We start from the raw sequence: 17,789 nt of genomic DNA, 5'->3' as shown, positions 1-17,789 counted from the left end.
CAGGAAGGAGACCTACTTTCTGATTCCCTCCTCCTTTATAGCTTTCATTGTCTCGGGTGCTTTGTAAGCTCTGTGTTTACCGTCTCTGCTTGAGTTTTATTTTGTATTAAAAGGAGTGCTTTGTACGGATAGTTTCATGTTGAAGATGTACTCCACATCTGTTTTACATTCTCTCAGCTCTTAAGTATGACTTTCTCAAAACTGATGCCCCTGGCAGGTGAAGAAAAATGCTGCTTTGGGAGCATTTTGTCCTGACACACACCCTCTCTGTGAACCTTCTCATTGACACTCAGCTTTTTGTGTTAAAGCAGGTATGAAATAAGTTGTCAAAATTAAGTAGCTAAAGAATAGTGGCTTAAAATAATTTCTTTTCATGTTGAGCTACCTCTTAGTCTCTGCTTAAATGGGTCTTTGATATTTCCACCCCACCTTTCTCTACTGCAGCTGAGTGAGGGCTGATTCCCTGCTTAGCTGCGCTCGTGGTTTTAATCCCCAGAGACATAAACTACAGAAGAGACTATTGCTCTATCCCTTTTCCTTCTGAAGTACCTCTGTCAGCCCCCACTTGCCTTTCCCTTGTTTACCCTTTCAATGTCCTTGGCATCCAGCTATTAATGTTTGTAAGGGTCTCCTGACACACAGAGGGGTGTGTGTGCACCTGGGCTTCTCGGGTGGATGCTGCAGAACTCCTTTGGGAGTTAACAGGGCTGCTTTCAGTAGTCCTGCTGAACAGCAAAGGAATTTACGTTTACAAAACCAGTAATCAGTTCTCTTACTTGGAAAGTCATTTCTCTACTACATCCACTTCAACAGTGTTTGGCCAATGCAGTAGAGATACACATCCATTATCATGGACTTTGCCATTTTAAGCATTCAAAGGAAGTGATGAAAATACACTGGGACATTTATCACATCAAAAATGTGATATTGCAGGGCAGAGATGATACAGTTTTTCTCTCTGTCATGCAAGTGTGATGAACAGCTCTTTCACAAGGGAGACAGAAGATTCTCTCACCTTTTGGACTGTTCCTAAAGATGCTGATGCTTTAACAGAGGGCTAAGCTATACCTGCAAGGGGCGTAATAATTTAGGCTCATCCTACTCTCATGGAATAGTTCTCTGGAACAGCATAGCCTATCCTGTTGCTTTAGATGCAATTTCAGTAACTATGCAAAATATGCCATGAGCACTTAAACTTCCATTTTAAGGCAAACACAGTTCTCCATTGACTTTAATTGGAGCAGTTTTCTGAATGCCCTAACAGAGCCAGGTGGAAAACCAATCCTAGAAATTAATGAGAATCAGGTGGTTTAGACCATTTAAAAACTTTGAAAATCCCAGCACACATTACAAATTCTTTGAGGAATATGCTTAGTGTAAGATAGCCTGAATTATCCAAATTCAGTTTTCCAAAACTCCCTGTTATTCATGTTTCTCATTATCCATAAATTATATTCAAAATTACCTTAATTACCTGAAACCATGGTTATCCAGACATATTTGCTGTCCCCTGTGATGCTCTGGTAATTGATCTTGTACTGCATTGCTGCAGCTGATGGTTCACTGGTTACAGAGTGAAGGCACCATTGGTCTGCCACGTGCTACTACAGGTTTGTCTTTCTCTGTGCTGCTCAGCATAAAGTGGTGCAGAGCTACAAAGAGAACATGGAAAGCCCTTAATCATCTGCATTGATAGGTATTTGGAGAAAGTAGAGCTGTTATCAACTTCTCCAGGTGTAACAGGACCTTCCTTGACTTAACTGGAGAAAACAGAAGAGGATGAAATGAAACTTCCCAAGCAGCAAAGTACTTCAACAGTGCCAATAAAGATCTGGCTTTTCACAGTTCCAGATCCTCTGGTTTACTCTGGTCAAACCAATTTGCCTTCAAAATTAGGTGAGAGAAAACCCAGGGATATTCACCAATTTTTAATCTGATTAATTTACGACTGTCACCCACCATAGATGCCCAAAACACAAAAAATATTGTACTTTCAAGTGCCATAGACAAAAATGTCAATAATGCTTATGGTTTGCACAGAACCTTAATTCCCACATTCTCTGGAATCTTTCTACCAGGGTAAAATTTTGTTTCCAGGAAAACTTATCGTCTGGTATATGGCATCCAATAAATTTCAAGAAAGTAAATTTGTCATAACTAATATTTAGTAATTAGTTATTCCCTCATTATAGCTCCTGAATCATGACCTAGAATATAGCTTCATAATGATCACATTCATTTTTGAATATAATGGTTCTGCAGCCTTAATTAAGATCAAACGCTGAAACATTTTCTCACAATATTCTCAGGTGGAGGGCTTGAATCACAAGCTCACTTTCTCTGTTTGAAATGAGGCATTGCAATAACATGTTACAATGGCATGTTGCAATTCCAGCAAGGTTATTTTGGTAAATTGAATTTTTCTGGTGTTGCAGGTCATTTGGATAAGACTTGTAGCTGCTGAGCAGCTTTGCATGAACAAGTCAGTTACTATTACAAATGCCATCTCTCCAATATTTAGGCCAAAACCCTGTTTTTTGACTGTTGCACCCCAAATGTTGTTTTGGGCGTGGCTCTTTATTTCAGTGATCTTGTACATTTACAGTTGCTATAGGGGCATTGATAGCTTCATGTAATTGTGACCAGTTTTGTCATCCATTTAGAAAAAAGATATATCAACTGGAACAATAAAGATGTTCCAGTTAGCTGGAATGGGTTCCTGTACAGCAGGATTTCTTTACAGGATCTCAGAGCATCACAGCAGTTAGATGGCATCCTTCTATACTGGGACTTGTGCATTTCTGTGTTGGTCACTGGTTATTTTTTTGCTTTTTTTGGTCTTTCCAAGATCAGAAGCTCAGTGTGACTCTAAGAATGTGGTCATGATTCCTGTTACAAATGTAAGTTTAGATCTTGAGTAAATTTCCTCCAAATGAGACTTGGATCAGAGGTGGTTTCTGAGCCGCAAACTCCCACAGCTGCTCTCACTGTGGTTCCACTTAGGTACCTGCTACTGCCCGAGGCTGTCCCCGAGGCCAGGAGCCAGCAGGAAAGGACAAATCCTGCAGTAAAATACCACTCACTATGAGGAACTGAGCTTTTAGTTGACCTACTTGACATACCCTAAAGGCATTTAAAGGGAATATCAAATGTATGAAAGACTTGTTTAAATGAAAAGTGAGCAGTTCTGAATCTCACATTTCCCCACTGTGGCCCTTGTGTCTTGTGGAGTCACTGTACTTTGTGTAGCAGGACTTTGTACTTTGCTGTGCTATCTAGCAAGATTCAGACTATAAGCCTTATCTATATTTAAATTAATAAGACATATCTATATTTAAATTAGATGTATTGACTTTTAAAAATAAACTAATGTTTATTGTTCATTTCTGGGAACTATTGTATGTTTCACTGACATGAAAAGTTATTTTAAGTCCTTTCAGTGGGGTAAGAAGATCAAGTAGAATAAAAACTCCTCTGTATAAAAGCTGCAATGTGGTCTTCAAAGAGTGTACTTGTCATAGTGTGGAGAGATCCATGTCAAAGATTTGCAGTGATTGCTCTTTGTTCTAGTGGAACCACCAGTTCTCTGATATATTGCATAAATCTGATCTTCTGCAGTAATGTAAACATGTACTTAGCTGCCTTATCAAGATCAAATTATTTAGATAATTTGTCTTATCTTAATGGATTTTTTTTTATTAGTGCTAATATGTGACAGAGCAATATATTAAAAAAAAGTTGTATGTGAATTTAATAGCCTGCAGCAATTTTTAAGTTTTTATTGTAACTTGACTGCATTTGCATTGGTTCTTAATCATCTTTATTGTCCAGAGCTATGATTTTTCCCAAACTAGCAAACTCTGTGATGTACTACTATTTCCCATAGTGTACCAAGGAACTCCTCTAACATATATTTAAATACAGTTCTACATGTAAAATCCATTAAAGAGTTCTCCTTCACGTTTTCCTATTATGAGATACTTACTCTTAATCCAAACACCTCTACAGATTTCCTCCCTGAAGTCAGTCGCTCCATCTTACTGAATAAAGCTTGCTCTGGGCTGGGGGAAATGTCAGGGTTTGCACTGCTACAGGTTTATGGATGTCCTAATTCTGTGGGTTTACTGGAACTGAATGGGTGCCTTGACATATTGTTGTAATGAAGCAAAATATGCATTTGATTAATTTTTAAAGCCTTTTTTGATGCCCTCTGTGTGTATGTGTGTGTGCTATTTCAGTGCTCTCTTCCTTCTTAACTCCTCCTACAGGCAGCATCTGTGAAACCATTATTGTTTTCCTCACACAGAGAAATTGCTCCCATAGCCTTCAAAATTTGAAGAATCGTTCAAGGGCAGAAAAAAAGATAAATGACTGGCAGTTGTTTTTCAGTTATATTAATTTTATTAGTCATGCATTCTCCTGTGTTTTTTCAGAGCTCTGGGACTTCTTTCTCTGAGCAATTAGAGCTTTTGAACAAAGAAAACTTCTGCTTAGATGCAATGATGAATTTAATACCCCTGCCCACACTCCTCAGCTGAATCTGGGGACATTGTGGTGAGTTTTAATACCTGAAGCTTTGTCTCTGTGATTCTCTCTGCTTGGGGCTCTTGATGCAAATTCATGTAAAACAGTGTAAGAAAAGAATAATCCCTCCCGCTGCCCCCCACGGCGCATTATTTCTGCATTCCCTCAGCTTATGGCTGTGCAGAAGGGTTCTTTCATACAGATGCATGAAATAGTTTGAAATAATAATTCATTACAGTTTTCTGCAGCTGCTTCTTCTGGCCCCTGGGCTCCCAGCACCCACCCCAAGGCTGTGTCCTCCCTGCTCAGTGAGGGCTGGGCTGGCCCCTGAGCAGCTCCTGGTGGACATCTCCCATGTCCATCAAGTTCTTCCTGCTGCTACCAAGAGATGGTGGCAGTATCTAATTTAAATTAATTTGGGCATTAATCCTAAAATGAGCACAGCCCCCATTTCCAAGGCAGGGGGAAGTCCCTGTTGGGGGTTGCTGAGTGACTGGGGTGGTTTCAGCCTGAGGGAGGGCAGAGGCTGCTGTGCTTTAAGTCACTTACCTAAGCTTATGAAATGCATGCAGGAATATTAAGTCTCTATAATTTGGGACAGTTTTTTAATGAAAACTGATTAGTCAAAACCAAAACATTAATAAAAAAGTAGTTTTTGAGGTGTTTCCCAAAATTAAATCATTAAGGAAAATTTTGACTATTAACTAAAGCACTTTTTATGGAAAAAATCTAGAATGCTAAAAAAAGATGTTTAAGACTTTTTAAACTTTTGGAGATTTTATTTTAAACTCTTGGAGATTTTATTTTGGAGATTTTGACATTTCATCATTAAAATATGTCTCTGGTTATTTTTATGCGGGGTTTTGGTTATTGATGTTTGCTGTTGTTCTGGTTTGCTGTTGTTTTTTAAGATGTTGACTCTTGCACTCCCTCTTGTGAGAGGGAAGACTGTTTAATGAAATGGGAAATGTTTCTATTCTAATGTGAGCTATGAATTCCTGACTGTGTGAAAATAAATAATTCTCCTAAGTTAAAAAATTTTATAACAAATGATATAGAAAGCTAACAATATTGGTGAAACCCAGGAGCTTCATAAAGTGGCAATTACCCTTTCACTTTTAGATATTTTCCCTTTTTCCTCTTGTATTTTGTTCTTTTAAAGCCTCACATATTAAGAAAACCTGTCAATTTTAATGTTTTTAAGTGGTTCTTCAAAAAGACAAAGAGAAAAAAAAGAACTTTATTCCTATTGTTAGAGTGTCAGTACCTGGAGAGCCTTTAATTTTTTCCTTTTTAAAGCTTTGAATTGTTCTGTTTGAAGTTCAAATTCAGGAATAAAACAAGAGTCAAAACTGAAAGTATGTTTCTATATAGCAAATTAATGGACTTAACCAGGAAAAAGCTGTGTTCAGCTCTAAAGCTTGTCACATAAAAGGAATTTTAACCTCTTTGGGATTTCTTTTTTTTGGTTTTCTTTCTTTTTTGACCCCCCAAAGGCCATTTTTTCAACATTTCAGAACTACAGAACGTGTGTACCTTGATAGTTATGTGTGAAAATTTATAATAGGCACTTTGTGAGGTTGAGTGGAGTCCCATTGAAGCGAACAGAGAGCTTGGCCTAGGCCTTAAATACACAATTACAATAATTTAATCTTCTAAGTCAAAATCCATATAAAGCAAATAAAAATTACTGCTGAGCCTTTGAATTTCAGCCTTCACTCTGTGCGTATTAGTGGAAGGAAAATTACATTTGAAGTGGTCACCATGCAGATGTTGGCCAGGAGTTTTGATTTTCTTGTAGAATCTGAGTAGTCAGGTGGGGTTGGTCTCTTTCTTCAGGCAGCAACTGGCAGAACAAGAGGTCACAGTCTCAAGCTGTGTCAAGGGAAATACAGGTTGGATATTAGGAAAAGGTTTTTCATGGAAAGAGTGATAAAATATTGGAATGGCCTTCCAAGGGGGATGGTGGAGTCACCATCTCTGAACGTGTTTAAAAAAAGCCTGGATGTGGCACTGGGTGCCAGTGTTTAGTTGAGGTGTCAGGGGACAGGTTGGACTGGATGATCTTGAAGGTCTCTTCCAACCTTGTGATTCTGTGATTCTCTCTCTGATCAGCCCAAAGCCAGTGTGCAGTTAGCATGTGCTCACTTTTCAGTCACGCCCCAAAATCCCCAGGGTGAGCGCATCCTTCAATTCACAAATCCAAGGGGGATTTTTCCAACACAGATTGATTTGTGTATGCATATTTAGGTGTTAGGGAGAGAAATAAGGCTGTTGAGAGACTTCTGCAAGATTTAGAGAGAGAAACAGTTGTTACAGATTATAATAAGGTGTAAATGTTCTTCACTCCCTAAAATGGGGAAGCTGACATATTAAATTGCATGTGCTCTACTGATGTGGACTGACTCAGAGAACTTGAAGGAAATAACAGCTGTGCACATCAACGCTTAAAAATGGAAACTTCATCACTCAGTAGCAGTTCAGAATGAATGAAGAAATCAAAAAAAATATTAATTACAGTGCTTAGAGAGAGGAAAGATAAAGTTCAAACTTTCTGAAGGCAGAATGCTGTGAACAATGCTGCAGCATGTCTGTGCTGGGTGGCAGCCCCTCGTCCTGCTGAGCCACTCTGTTAAGGGCAGACACAGGACACTGCAGCCATTTCGGATACCCAAGATGACTCAGGGTTCCCACATGACTGACAGTTATGATGTAGGAAATATGGGAGACTCCTGCCCTTCTGGAGTGGCAGCTGGATGCCCTGAGGCATCTCAGATGGCAGTGGATGCTTCAGTCTAAGGAGTAATTGCACATAAACATAAGTACAGACTCACTTTCTCTCACACTTTTAATACATAGTCACCTGAAGTGGTTTCACAGCAGTGTTTGCTGTGGGTTATTGTAGAAAGTAATGAACAGTTTATCTAATTTTAAACTTAGTAATAATTCTGAGGTGACTAGAAAAGGTGTACAGCTTAAAATCAAACCAGGTATAAAATGAAAAACTATCCTAGCATCAAAAATTTTAGTTAAAAACTATGATTTAAAGTTGCAGTGGATGGTTGTTTTCCTAATGACCTCAAATTCATGAATTCATTCTAACTTTTTCCTTTTAATATATTCATAGTTAAATATAACTTGAATGTTGTCCTAATTACATTCTCATGTTAATTTAGCTCTGATTCAGAATTTCTATCATTATTCTTTGTATAATTATTTTGAAATGATGGAAGGTTCAGAAAAGATGCTCCATTCTGTGATTGTTCCTTTGAATTATTTATCAAATTCGAAGACAGAAATATAGCTAAAATCCAGTTTGAGTTGTAAATGAGTTTTGGCAATGTAAGGAGGAAGTGCAAGTCCTTTCTGCAGAGTGCCACGGGTGCAGCATCAGGGACTGCAGGAGCACTGCTGGCCCCACAGAGGCAGAGAGGTTCATGGTTAACAAGAAACCTCCACTGCTCCAGCTGGCAAGTGCTGTCTAAGCTCATAAAACAGATGATGTGTGGAAGAGGAAACACAAAGAGAGATACAGAGAACTTGCAAAATGACAGTGCAGATTAGTGACAAAATGAAGAGAAAACCTGTCCTGTCTTGGTCAGAAGCAGCCCTCGATCCCTCTGCGATGTGCCATGGAAACAAAAGCTTTCCCAAGAACTGTCTGACTCCTGTTTTCCACAACCCATTGCAGTGGCAAACAGTAGAGTGCTAACATCAGGTTGTAGAAACCAGCATTAATTCAGAAATTGTGGCTGTGGCCCTGAGCTAGGTAGAGAACAAACAATTGCTGCTGAGGCGTGTGCGAGTCTGAGAGGGTGAGACGCTGCTGGGGAAAACTCAAAAGGAGAAAAGGAAACTTCTCTTAATGTAAGCAGCAGTTTTGCTAGAGGTAAGTGAGGGGAAATTCTTCATTGATAAATGGTTCATTGAGCCATGATAATAAAGCAGTGCTGCAGAAGAAGGATAATTATCTACTTAAGTATCAGATGCCCTAAGGGTACAAGCTTCCCTTCTCTCCTTTGGAAAAATGAACTCGGATTAAAGAAATGTCCTTTTTCCTGTTCTAGTGTTGACATGGATTTCCTTTTTATGAGTAAAATTAATTAGTTTTTCTATTCCTTTATTCCTGGTATGGAAATCAGGTCTGCCAATCAACTTTGCAGCTCTTCCCTTGGACTCAAAGTTTAGCCAATAGCATTGTTTATTGTGCTCTGTACAAAGCACTGGGAAGGCACAAATGAATTACAAGGGGTTTACTATGCCTGGTAACTTACCAAGGGACACAGCATTTCAGAACTAAAACCCCACAAAACTAGGAGTTTTGTCTCCATCCAGGATTGTTTTGTTTACAAGTACCTGCTTTCTAAATATATTTTTCTCCTTTCTTAAATGTTAATAACATAAGCTGTAACAAGTGAAAAGAAGAATAGTGGTGGCATAGCTGATTCTGTACAAAAAACCCCTGAGAGACAGATTTTCAAAGCAGATTAGCACCCACAGCTGGGACCAGTCTTCTCCTGCTCTCTTGGGAGCTGCTACAGGTAGAGCTTGCTCAATTCTGCTCCCACTGTGGCAAATATCCATTACAGACTTGTCTGTTCTCATCTGGATTTAGACAAATGATCAAAACCTGCCACTACATCTTTACTTTGAGAAAATGTCTGGTTTTCTGTCCTATCAGAATGATAAGTGTGATTCTTATAATATAACCTTGCTGTATGTAAACATGTTGTCTCTGTGCCTATGGAAATAATTGATCTTTCACGTGTATTAATCTCTCCTTATTTCAAATGTCTCACATGGTTCTTGCCAATCAGGTTGATGTAACCTTTTTGTGAACCTGTTAACTGCACAGCAGTTCCTAGTTACCTTTCCTGGATTATAGAGAATATTCCGGAACACCTGCAGGCTTCAAGATGCAGTAAAAATAAAGATGACTGTAATACAATGGCATGGAACTTAATTTTCTTCAAATAGTCCTTTGAATACTTATTTTAATACTGGAAAAAATAATTTTCATAGCCTTTGGTCATGAAAGTTCAAGTGGTGTTAAAGGTTACTTTAAGGTCTTCATTCTGCAAATTCTATTCTGTAAGTCAGCAAAGAATCCTGTCTGCAGGGAATTGAAATGAGAATCAAGTACTTGCTTGTTGGATCTACACAACTGAGGCTCTGCTAAGAATTCTGGACCATATTAATAATGTTGCATAATTGACTTTCAAGTGAGGAATCATAGCAGTTATTAATTACTGTGAACACAGCAGATCAGATGACTGTAAGCAGCATCTGTGTACTTCCATTATTTACTTTATAGCTTCATTTCACTGACTCTCAAATCACAGTCACCAAGGTAGAATTAAATCAAAGTATATTTACAGGATTGTGAACACCGTGCTTTAAAGGAAATAGACTTAATTATCTTAATGTATTTTTAAAAACACATTATAGTTACAACAGGTGAGCATTCCTTGTGAATTGTAAATAATGTGTAGAAATAAGTGATCTGCTGTGATCAGCATAGTGCCAGCTTGTCATATTTAGGTGCCTAAAATTAGAGGTGTGAGATCAAGATTTTCAAAAATGTATACCACATATGGGGAAAAGTATTGTAAACTGCTGTCTCAGACAACACATCCAAAGCTCTCTTAAATTTCTTTGGCTTTCCCCCATTTTTAATCACAAAAGAAAATGTCTCTGACTTTTGCAGGAGATAAATACCAGCATTTTTCCATTGAGATGGTAAATTTGGGTCTGTGAAAAAATTGCTTTCCCTTAAAGGTCTCAGTATAGCACAAGAGCTTCACTAATTTTGCCCTTATCTGAGGGGTTTGAGGAAAAGAATTCTGAACACAGCATCATATAATTCCCTGTAATAAACCCTATGTTTCTGATGCTCTTGTTGTACCACCAGAGAGGAAGAACTTAGGCAATTCAAGGGGGATCGGAACCAGGTTCCAGGCTGGGGATTGAGGCTGTTCTGGACCACTCAGATTTGTGTTTGTGCCTTGACACTGCCACCCCCAGATGTCCTTGTTTGTCCCCTGCGGCCGGTGGAGCGTTTCCGTGACCTGTGTCCCGAGGAAGTGGCTGATTTGTTTTGTACAGCTCAAAGGGTCGGGAACGTGGTGGAGAAACATTTCTGCGGCACTTCGCTCACCTTTTCCATCCAGGTTGGTAAACCAGTCAGCTAAGAAAGGTTTAATGGTTTGTTTTATCAAGCTTTCAGCCTTTTCCCCTTGTCCAATCACAAAAGGACATTGAAACTTCAAGGGGTAATAAATGCAAAATAACATTAATAACAGACAAGAAGCCAAATAACTGCATTGCAGTCTTCCAGATTTGCCATTGAGAAATCTAAAGAGAAAACCAGTGGGAAAGTGTGGTTAATTAAAAAATTAAAAGCCTTGGATAAAGCCAGCAAACACTCTCAAATGGTATGCTTGTTTGTGAGTATTTCAGGAAACATTCTTCCTTCAAAGTGTTTGCAGGGTTGACCTCTAGAGAAGGCAGCCACAGCCCCTGTTCCACACACAACCCACTGCACACACTTGAGATAGGTGATCCCTCCTCACAGATATTTATATGCAGGCAGAGAGCTGTAGCCATGTAAATACATTATAAATCCTGACCTTTCAGTTGTTTGTGCTGGGTGTTGTTATACCAAAAATGAACTCTGTTTAAAGCAAACCAGGAGACTAAGCCCATTCATTAGAATCAGAATTTAAGCAAGCATAGTTTGATTAAATTCTTATTTCCACGTGTGATTTTATGTTCACAAGGATCAGAAATTTATTGCTAGCTATTGAAAAATATAATCTGAAAAAATGAAAAATAGAAACTGTTGTATTTGTGATGTGAGATAGTTTCCCTCTTTGCTAGGTTCTGATATGGAAAGGAGCTCTGTACAAAAAACTAGTGTTGAATGGTCCTCAGGAAAAATATGCTAATTTAACAGACAGAGTAATTGATGTAAATGACTATTGAGTAAGATTTCTGAATTTCTGTGTGATCCTTGTTAGATCCTCTAACCTGAGAGTTTTCCCTTTCCTTTCAGGATGGCCCTGAAGCTGGACAAACAGTGAAGGTGAGTGCTTATTATGCAGAATACAAATTAAGACACAATTATAGGAACTAATAAAAGATCAAAGCTCGTCATTTGCAGTGCATTGCTGTATTGTTACTTCATCCTTGAGATCAAAAAATCCCAAGTGTACAATAGCAGTAAATACTTTTTATTGAAATTGCTCAAGATAATGTTTACACGTTTTCTTCCTGAACAAAAATTTTCAATCAAGAAAATATCTTTTCTAAGCTGCTGGGTGTATTTATGCAAGGAAAGCCTCATGAAAAAGGCATCTGGTTTAGTTTTTTGTTTGTTTTATGGAGAAAATATTGCCCTTCCATTCAGGATCTCTTTGTTTTTCTGTTTATTGCCTAATGAGTTGTAGCTAATTGTAGGAACAGTTAAACTGAACCACATTATGAAAATATACCTTTTGTCTATGATTTCTCTCACTGTATTCATATCACATTCTTGTTACTGAAGTTCAAATGTAATGGGCCCAGTGAAGCTAAAAACCAGATTTTAAGTGCACTTCCAAAAAAGAAAGGTGGGAGGGTGGAAGGGAAGAGAAGGATTTATGATTATATTCTCCACTTGAGTAATAACACAGATAACATCCAAGATGTCTCTCCAGCCATGTTTCACTGCCTCATAATGCAAATGCAATTGCATGTGTAGTTAGATGATATGCCTCAACATTAGATAAAGACCATTTTTTATGTTTGGAATCAGAGGAAAGTCAAATATGGCTATGGGTTAGCACTTTGTAAAATCAAATTAGATGTCTCAGAAAACCTGTTTGAGTTGATTAAGATAACTGTAACAACCAAATGATGGTGGATAGGAACATTTTACTTTTTTTTCAATTTGCTGAATTGACCTTATTTTTCCTTCTGCCTTTTGCTGGCTGCTTTGAATATTTAACAGAGAGATAATAGGGAGAGGGAAGAAGAAATTAGAATATCACCAAACTTGGGATGTGATGAAGGAATGTAACACATTTTATTTCTGTACTGTGATAATACAGATTCCTTGACTCATGACTTTGAGTGCATTGGGTGGATTTCACTGGCAGTGTCTGTTGATAGGTAAAATAATAAGTTTAACTGGGTTTGGAGTAAATTTTGTTGTTATCACCAATATGATTTATGAAAAAATCTGAGCATTTATTTTAATAACTTGAACAAGTATTTTTCTCTCTATTAAGAAAAGGTATATAGGAATGGTTATATGTGAGGAGAATCATTTTTATGAGTGAGCAAAGGAAGATGTAAAAATTCCCATCTACTCTGATTGTGAATAGTAACAAATGCTTATGTAGGCCTTAGAAAGGCAGGAAGTTCTGCATTGCTTTGGGTTTGTACTGGAAGCAAAGAGCATTAAGTGTTTATTGCAAAATGGCAGCCACCCTTCATGCCTCCTTCTCACACTTTTAATAAACACTGGGATGAAAATGACCTGTTCTTACAACTGTGAACCCCTAGACTTTGCAATTGTGAGCATGTATGCATAAATCAGAGGTTATCAGTTTACATTTCTCTACTTTTCTGCATCACAGGGCAACACTGTAATTTATCATCATCGCTTTGGGATGTTTATCATCCAAAAATGCCAACAACTATTTCCTTCAGAGAATTTAGAGCTTTCAAAACTTCAATCAGGAAAGAAATTACTGTGATCGAGATCTTCTTTTAAGTGAACAATAGGGTGGATACGTAAATAGCTGCTTTCAATTAAACTTTTCTGAATCACAAAGCTTGAAACAACACCTGTGTGACCGACAAATAATTTATGAACCTTAAATTCAATGTGTCATGTTTCTGGATGTGGATTTATTTGAGGGGTTTTTTTCGTGTATGAGAATCCACAATAATCCAGCCTCCTCTGAGAGAGCTTTTAATTAAAATTTCTGGAACAGACCAAATATTAGAAAAACATTCTAAAAGTAAAAATAGCAAAATAGCAAAATATCACAAATATTCAAGGGAGTTTGTGGAGACTGTGTAAGTAGGGTAGGCAAGTGTATCTCAGGAGCTAATTAGGTGTAGCTGATTTTGCTTTGAATGGGGTTACATAGCAGATGGTTTCAAGAGTCTTTTCCAGTATTTTTTGTAATTCTGTATACCTGTGTAAATATATAAATAAATACTTCATGTACTGTGGAGGAACAGAAATACAGGAAGCAGGAGAAGAGTATTGACTTTTCAATTGCTCAGTACAAAATTTTACTACAAAATGGGAAGAGCTATCAGCCTAGCTGAAGACAAAACCTGAGAAATTCAGTCTGAAAAAGATTAAGGAATTCTCCTTCTTTGTCCACAAGAAGAAATGATAATCCATGTACAAGAAAAATCTAGAACCTAAAATGAGTCTCAGGTCTTTCTTAGCAATGGAGATGCTGAAAATTATATGTGCAAAGTATGCAACAGTTTGGAAGGAGATGACCCTTTCCATGTGATTTTGGCTAGAAATCAGTGATAAGATTGTCTGCCAGTGTTACATGTCCCTTTTGGTGGTGTGAAAGCTGCTGGTTTGTGCATCTTGTGTTAAAGCCTAGTGAGAAGCTGTTCATGATCTAATTGTAGTTTCTTTATTGTTGTACTCTGTTCCTCCTCTGCATCTAAGGTAGCAGAGCCTGCAGGACAATGTTCTAGGGCAGCTCATGGCTTCTAGTTACCTAGTGAGAAGCTGATCATGTAGATTCTTTATTGTTGTACTCTGTTCCTCCTTTGCATCTAGGGTAGCAAAGCCTGCAGGACAATGTTCTAGGGCAGCTCATGGCCCTGGCAAATTCCCCTTTATTGTGTGTTTTCACTGGATGGGTCTTTGGAAGTAATTATACCTCAGTTCACCAATATTTTTAAGTATAGATGGGTCTTTTCCCACCCTTTAGCAGCTGGAAATATACACATGGTAAGGGATTCTGAACCATGTCCCCCGTCTCAGACAGCAAAATAATGCAATACATTCCTTCATAACATTTTTCATAGCTTTCCACCTATTGTATCTATTTCTGTCACCTGTTTATGAGAGAAACAATTGTCCTTCTCCAAAGATGATCACAGAATTGCACGCTGTTTTATTGTGAGAGGTTCTTGAACCACTCACAACAGAGAGCTTGAGTATCTCTGGCACCTGAACAGTGTGTCATCAAGCAAAACCATCTTTTAGCATTCAAGACATTTTGAATACTTATTTCTTATTATTTGAGAAAAGGAGGAAATTGTGTTTAGGTCCTCCCTTAAAGACTATTAATCTCTGCAATTTTGAGCTCTCTTTTTATTGGAGAACACAAAGCCCATGGTGTCCTTGTGCCAGAAATGGAGGGTGGGTTTCATGCTGGTTCTGTTTGAGAATGCCTTAAATATCCAGGCAATTTCATGGATCAGGGAAATCAGCTCTGCATCTTAATGCAGGGCTCTTATTGCTATGTCAAGTGAGCGACGTTTCAAGATTTCCCTGGTATGTTTTATAGCCTTCTTTTCATCACCAAGTCAGCAAATGCTCTGGCTGCCTGGGTGGATGTATAGCTTAGTGTAGAATAAGCTCTCAGGTTTACCTTTTACGTGAGATTCAATCACAAGAAACTCCATGGATTCTGTACTCTGCAAAGGCTAAACAAATCAAGCTGGCAGGAGCATGAAGCAACTAATTTATCTGTAGAGACAAGATAATATTGCACAGCAAGTGTCCATTGCACAAACACGTATGAACACATCCTCTATTTTGCAGCAGTGTTGAAGTCTCCAGCAGCTCAGCACCTCCTCTGTTATCCATGAGAGAGGGAGGGCCTGTTTGCCAATTACAGGTCCCCCTAAATAAATGAGAAAGCAAAGCTGATGGTGGCAGTGTGGGTATGTGTGCAGAAACTTATTTTATATGTCACACATTCCACTGGTTATTTTATACTGAGGAGACTTTCTCATGATTATTTTTGATGTACATATTTTTCTTTTCCAGATGTTTTTTAATGCTGTGTTAAATCAATCCACCTGGCTTGCATTCCACAGAAATCTCAACCTGAGCTGTGGAGCACAGGGCTCATTTAAGCCCACAGCAGCCTACTCTTTCATCCTCTTTGTCTATTTATGTCTTGACCCGAAGTACTGGTCTGGAGGGTTGAGTCTTTAAATTTAATCAGATCACATTGCAGACTAATTGCATCGGAAGGATTAAATTCACTAACTGCAGTGCTTTTGATGCCTCAGCCTTCTTTCCCTGCAGACCAGCAGAAGTGAGCCCTGGTTTAGTGAAGTACTAGAAACCCGCTTTTGCACTCTTAGAAGAACAAAAAAAACCTGGTGTTTGAGAAATGTGAAGATTTTTCTTACCTTTAAACAAATCTAAAAACTCAGATACAAAAAGACATGGAAGAGACAAATTTTTGAAAACCACATTGTGCTGAAACATGTGAACAAATCATCTCCTGTGCTTTACCCTTAAGAATGATAATTCTCTTGGAAGCTTGTGAGACATCCAAAAATGATTTGAGGAAGTGCAGCAGTGTCTTTGAATTGCTCTGAGAACCACACTAATAGTATTTGGTTGGAGACTATGTAATATTGTGGACAGGTAATTGGTACAGCAAATTCAGTAGTCTCAGGGCTGCTTCGTCTGTTTTGAGCTCAAAATTTTCTTTCTATTTCAGTACTATGTTTAGTTTGGGGTGGTTTGGGGTTAGTGATGTATATTTTCAAAGCTAGGGTTATACTGCCCCTTACAGAGACAGCGAAGCAGCAGGATCATCCAGATCGTTTCTCCCCTCTTCCTTGAAGTCTTTTGCCAGCTCTATGGTTTCTACTCACTCTAAGTAATAATTCCTGTCCTTTCCTTCAGGGATTTTTTTCAAAATCTGTCTTGTGTTGGTCTAAATTTCCTTTCAGTCTTTTGTGTTTTCTCTGATGCAAATTAAGTTCTAATAAGTCTTTGCTTTGTGAGCTACTTACTTCTGTTCATAACATGTAACATTTAGTTTTTGACTGAACAATAAGCTTTCCAGAAAAAAACATCATATTGTTATTTTGTTTGCCATGCTTATATATTTAAGAGGCACTGGTAAATCTGTAAGTCCTTTCCTAAAACAAATAATAATATACAGGGCCTCGAATGAAAACAGTTCTTCTGCCCCCACAATTTGTACAGATCAGTTCCTGTACTTCAAATATGGGACAGCTGACAGAAATAAGAGGTGTCTGTGTCCAGTATATACCCAGGGAAAGTTTTAGAGATTGTTTTGAAGACTGAAGAAGATGAAAGAAAAGTGGGAAGATGGAAACAGCCTCGTGATTGATGGACATAACACCATCCTAGCTGTGAATAACAAAGGCCCCAAGGCACTGATAAATTGAAATGATGACCTGGATAATGAAGTCTGATCTAGAAATACTGGGTTGTGAAGTTCCCTGAAGGAATGGGGACTGAAATTTTTGAAAGATTCTCTTTAGCAGTGAATTATGATAGTTCTGCATCTAGATTATTTTGAATTTCTAGTAGTGAATGTCATGACATGCTGTACCTCTGACTTGTAAAGAAATATAATCCTCTGTCTCTGTACAAACATGGAATAGTCTGTATCGACTATAAATATAAAAAACCTAACCAAACAAACAAACAAAAAAAATCACCCAGCAAAGCATTGTTAAAAATAGGCCAGTATAAATGAGGATAGTAAATGAAATTTCCAGAGATTTAAGTTGAAGAGTGGTGATGAAAAGGAACATTTTACTATTCTGTGCTAGCAGTTCTACCCTTCTCTCCTGCCATATGGATTTCTTAGATGAATGTTCTCTTTAGGTACTTTAATTCCAAAAATATCCCCAGAGCTAGTCACAGATATTGACACTGTCTAAATTAAACCATAATAAGCAAGTAAGTGGGTTCAAATGCTTGTTTAAATTGCTTTGGCGTGCAGATATTAAAAGTCCTGCAGCTCTGCTGGCCACCTCCAGCTCCCTCCTGGCGTTCCAGTTCAGCCCCAGAGCTGCCACTGGGGTTTTCCTCTCCCAAAGTCTGGGGGGTGGGAGCTGGACCATGGAATGTGTGGTCCTGTGAGGCAGGAGGGGAGTGAGCACTCCCGGGAGTGTCCCTGGCAGGGTGATGTGCCTGCCCCAGTCCCAGCAGAGCCCGGGGAGCCGGGGCTGGGCCAGCAGCTGCTCCAAGGGAACCGAGCTGTCACCTTGGGTGACCTGAATAATTCCCACAG

At 38.5% G+C, this 17,789-nt stretch overlaps 1 protein-coding gene across 2 annotated transcripts in view; it reads left to right on the top strand.

The window, feature by feature from the left end:
* FHIT (fragile histidine triad diadenosine triphosphatase) overlaps nucleotides 1-17,789 on the top strand; it is a 521,997-nt gene that overhangs the window by 375,343 nt on the left and 128,865 nt on the right. For both annotated transcript variants that reach the window (XM_039695552.1, XM_039695551.1), the window contains 2 exons: nucleotides 10,549-10,694; nucleotides 11,579-11,608. In XM_039695552.1, the coding sequence (XP_039551486.1) occupies nucleotides 10,549-10,694; nucleotides 11,579-11,608 (176 nt within the window). The remainder of the gene's footprint in view (nucleotides 1-10,548; nucleotides 10,695-11,578; nucleotides 11,609-17,789) is intronic.

The sequence above is a fragment of the Passer montanus genome, unplaced genomic scaffold (genome assembly GCF_014805655.1).
Source record: "Passer montanus isolate IOZ18808 unplaced genomic scaffold, ASM1480565v1 scaffold9, whole genome shotgun sequence".
Lineage (NCBI taxonomy): Eukaryota > Metazoa > Chordata > Aves > Passeriformes > Passeridae > Passer > Passer montanus.
Note: the sequence above shows the minus strand (reverse complement) of the source record. Positions and strands in the feature narration are given on the sequence as shown.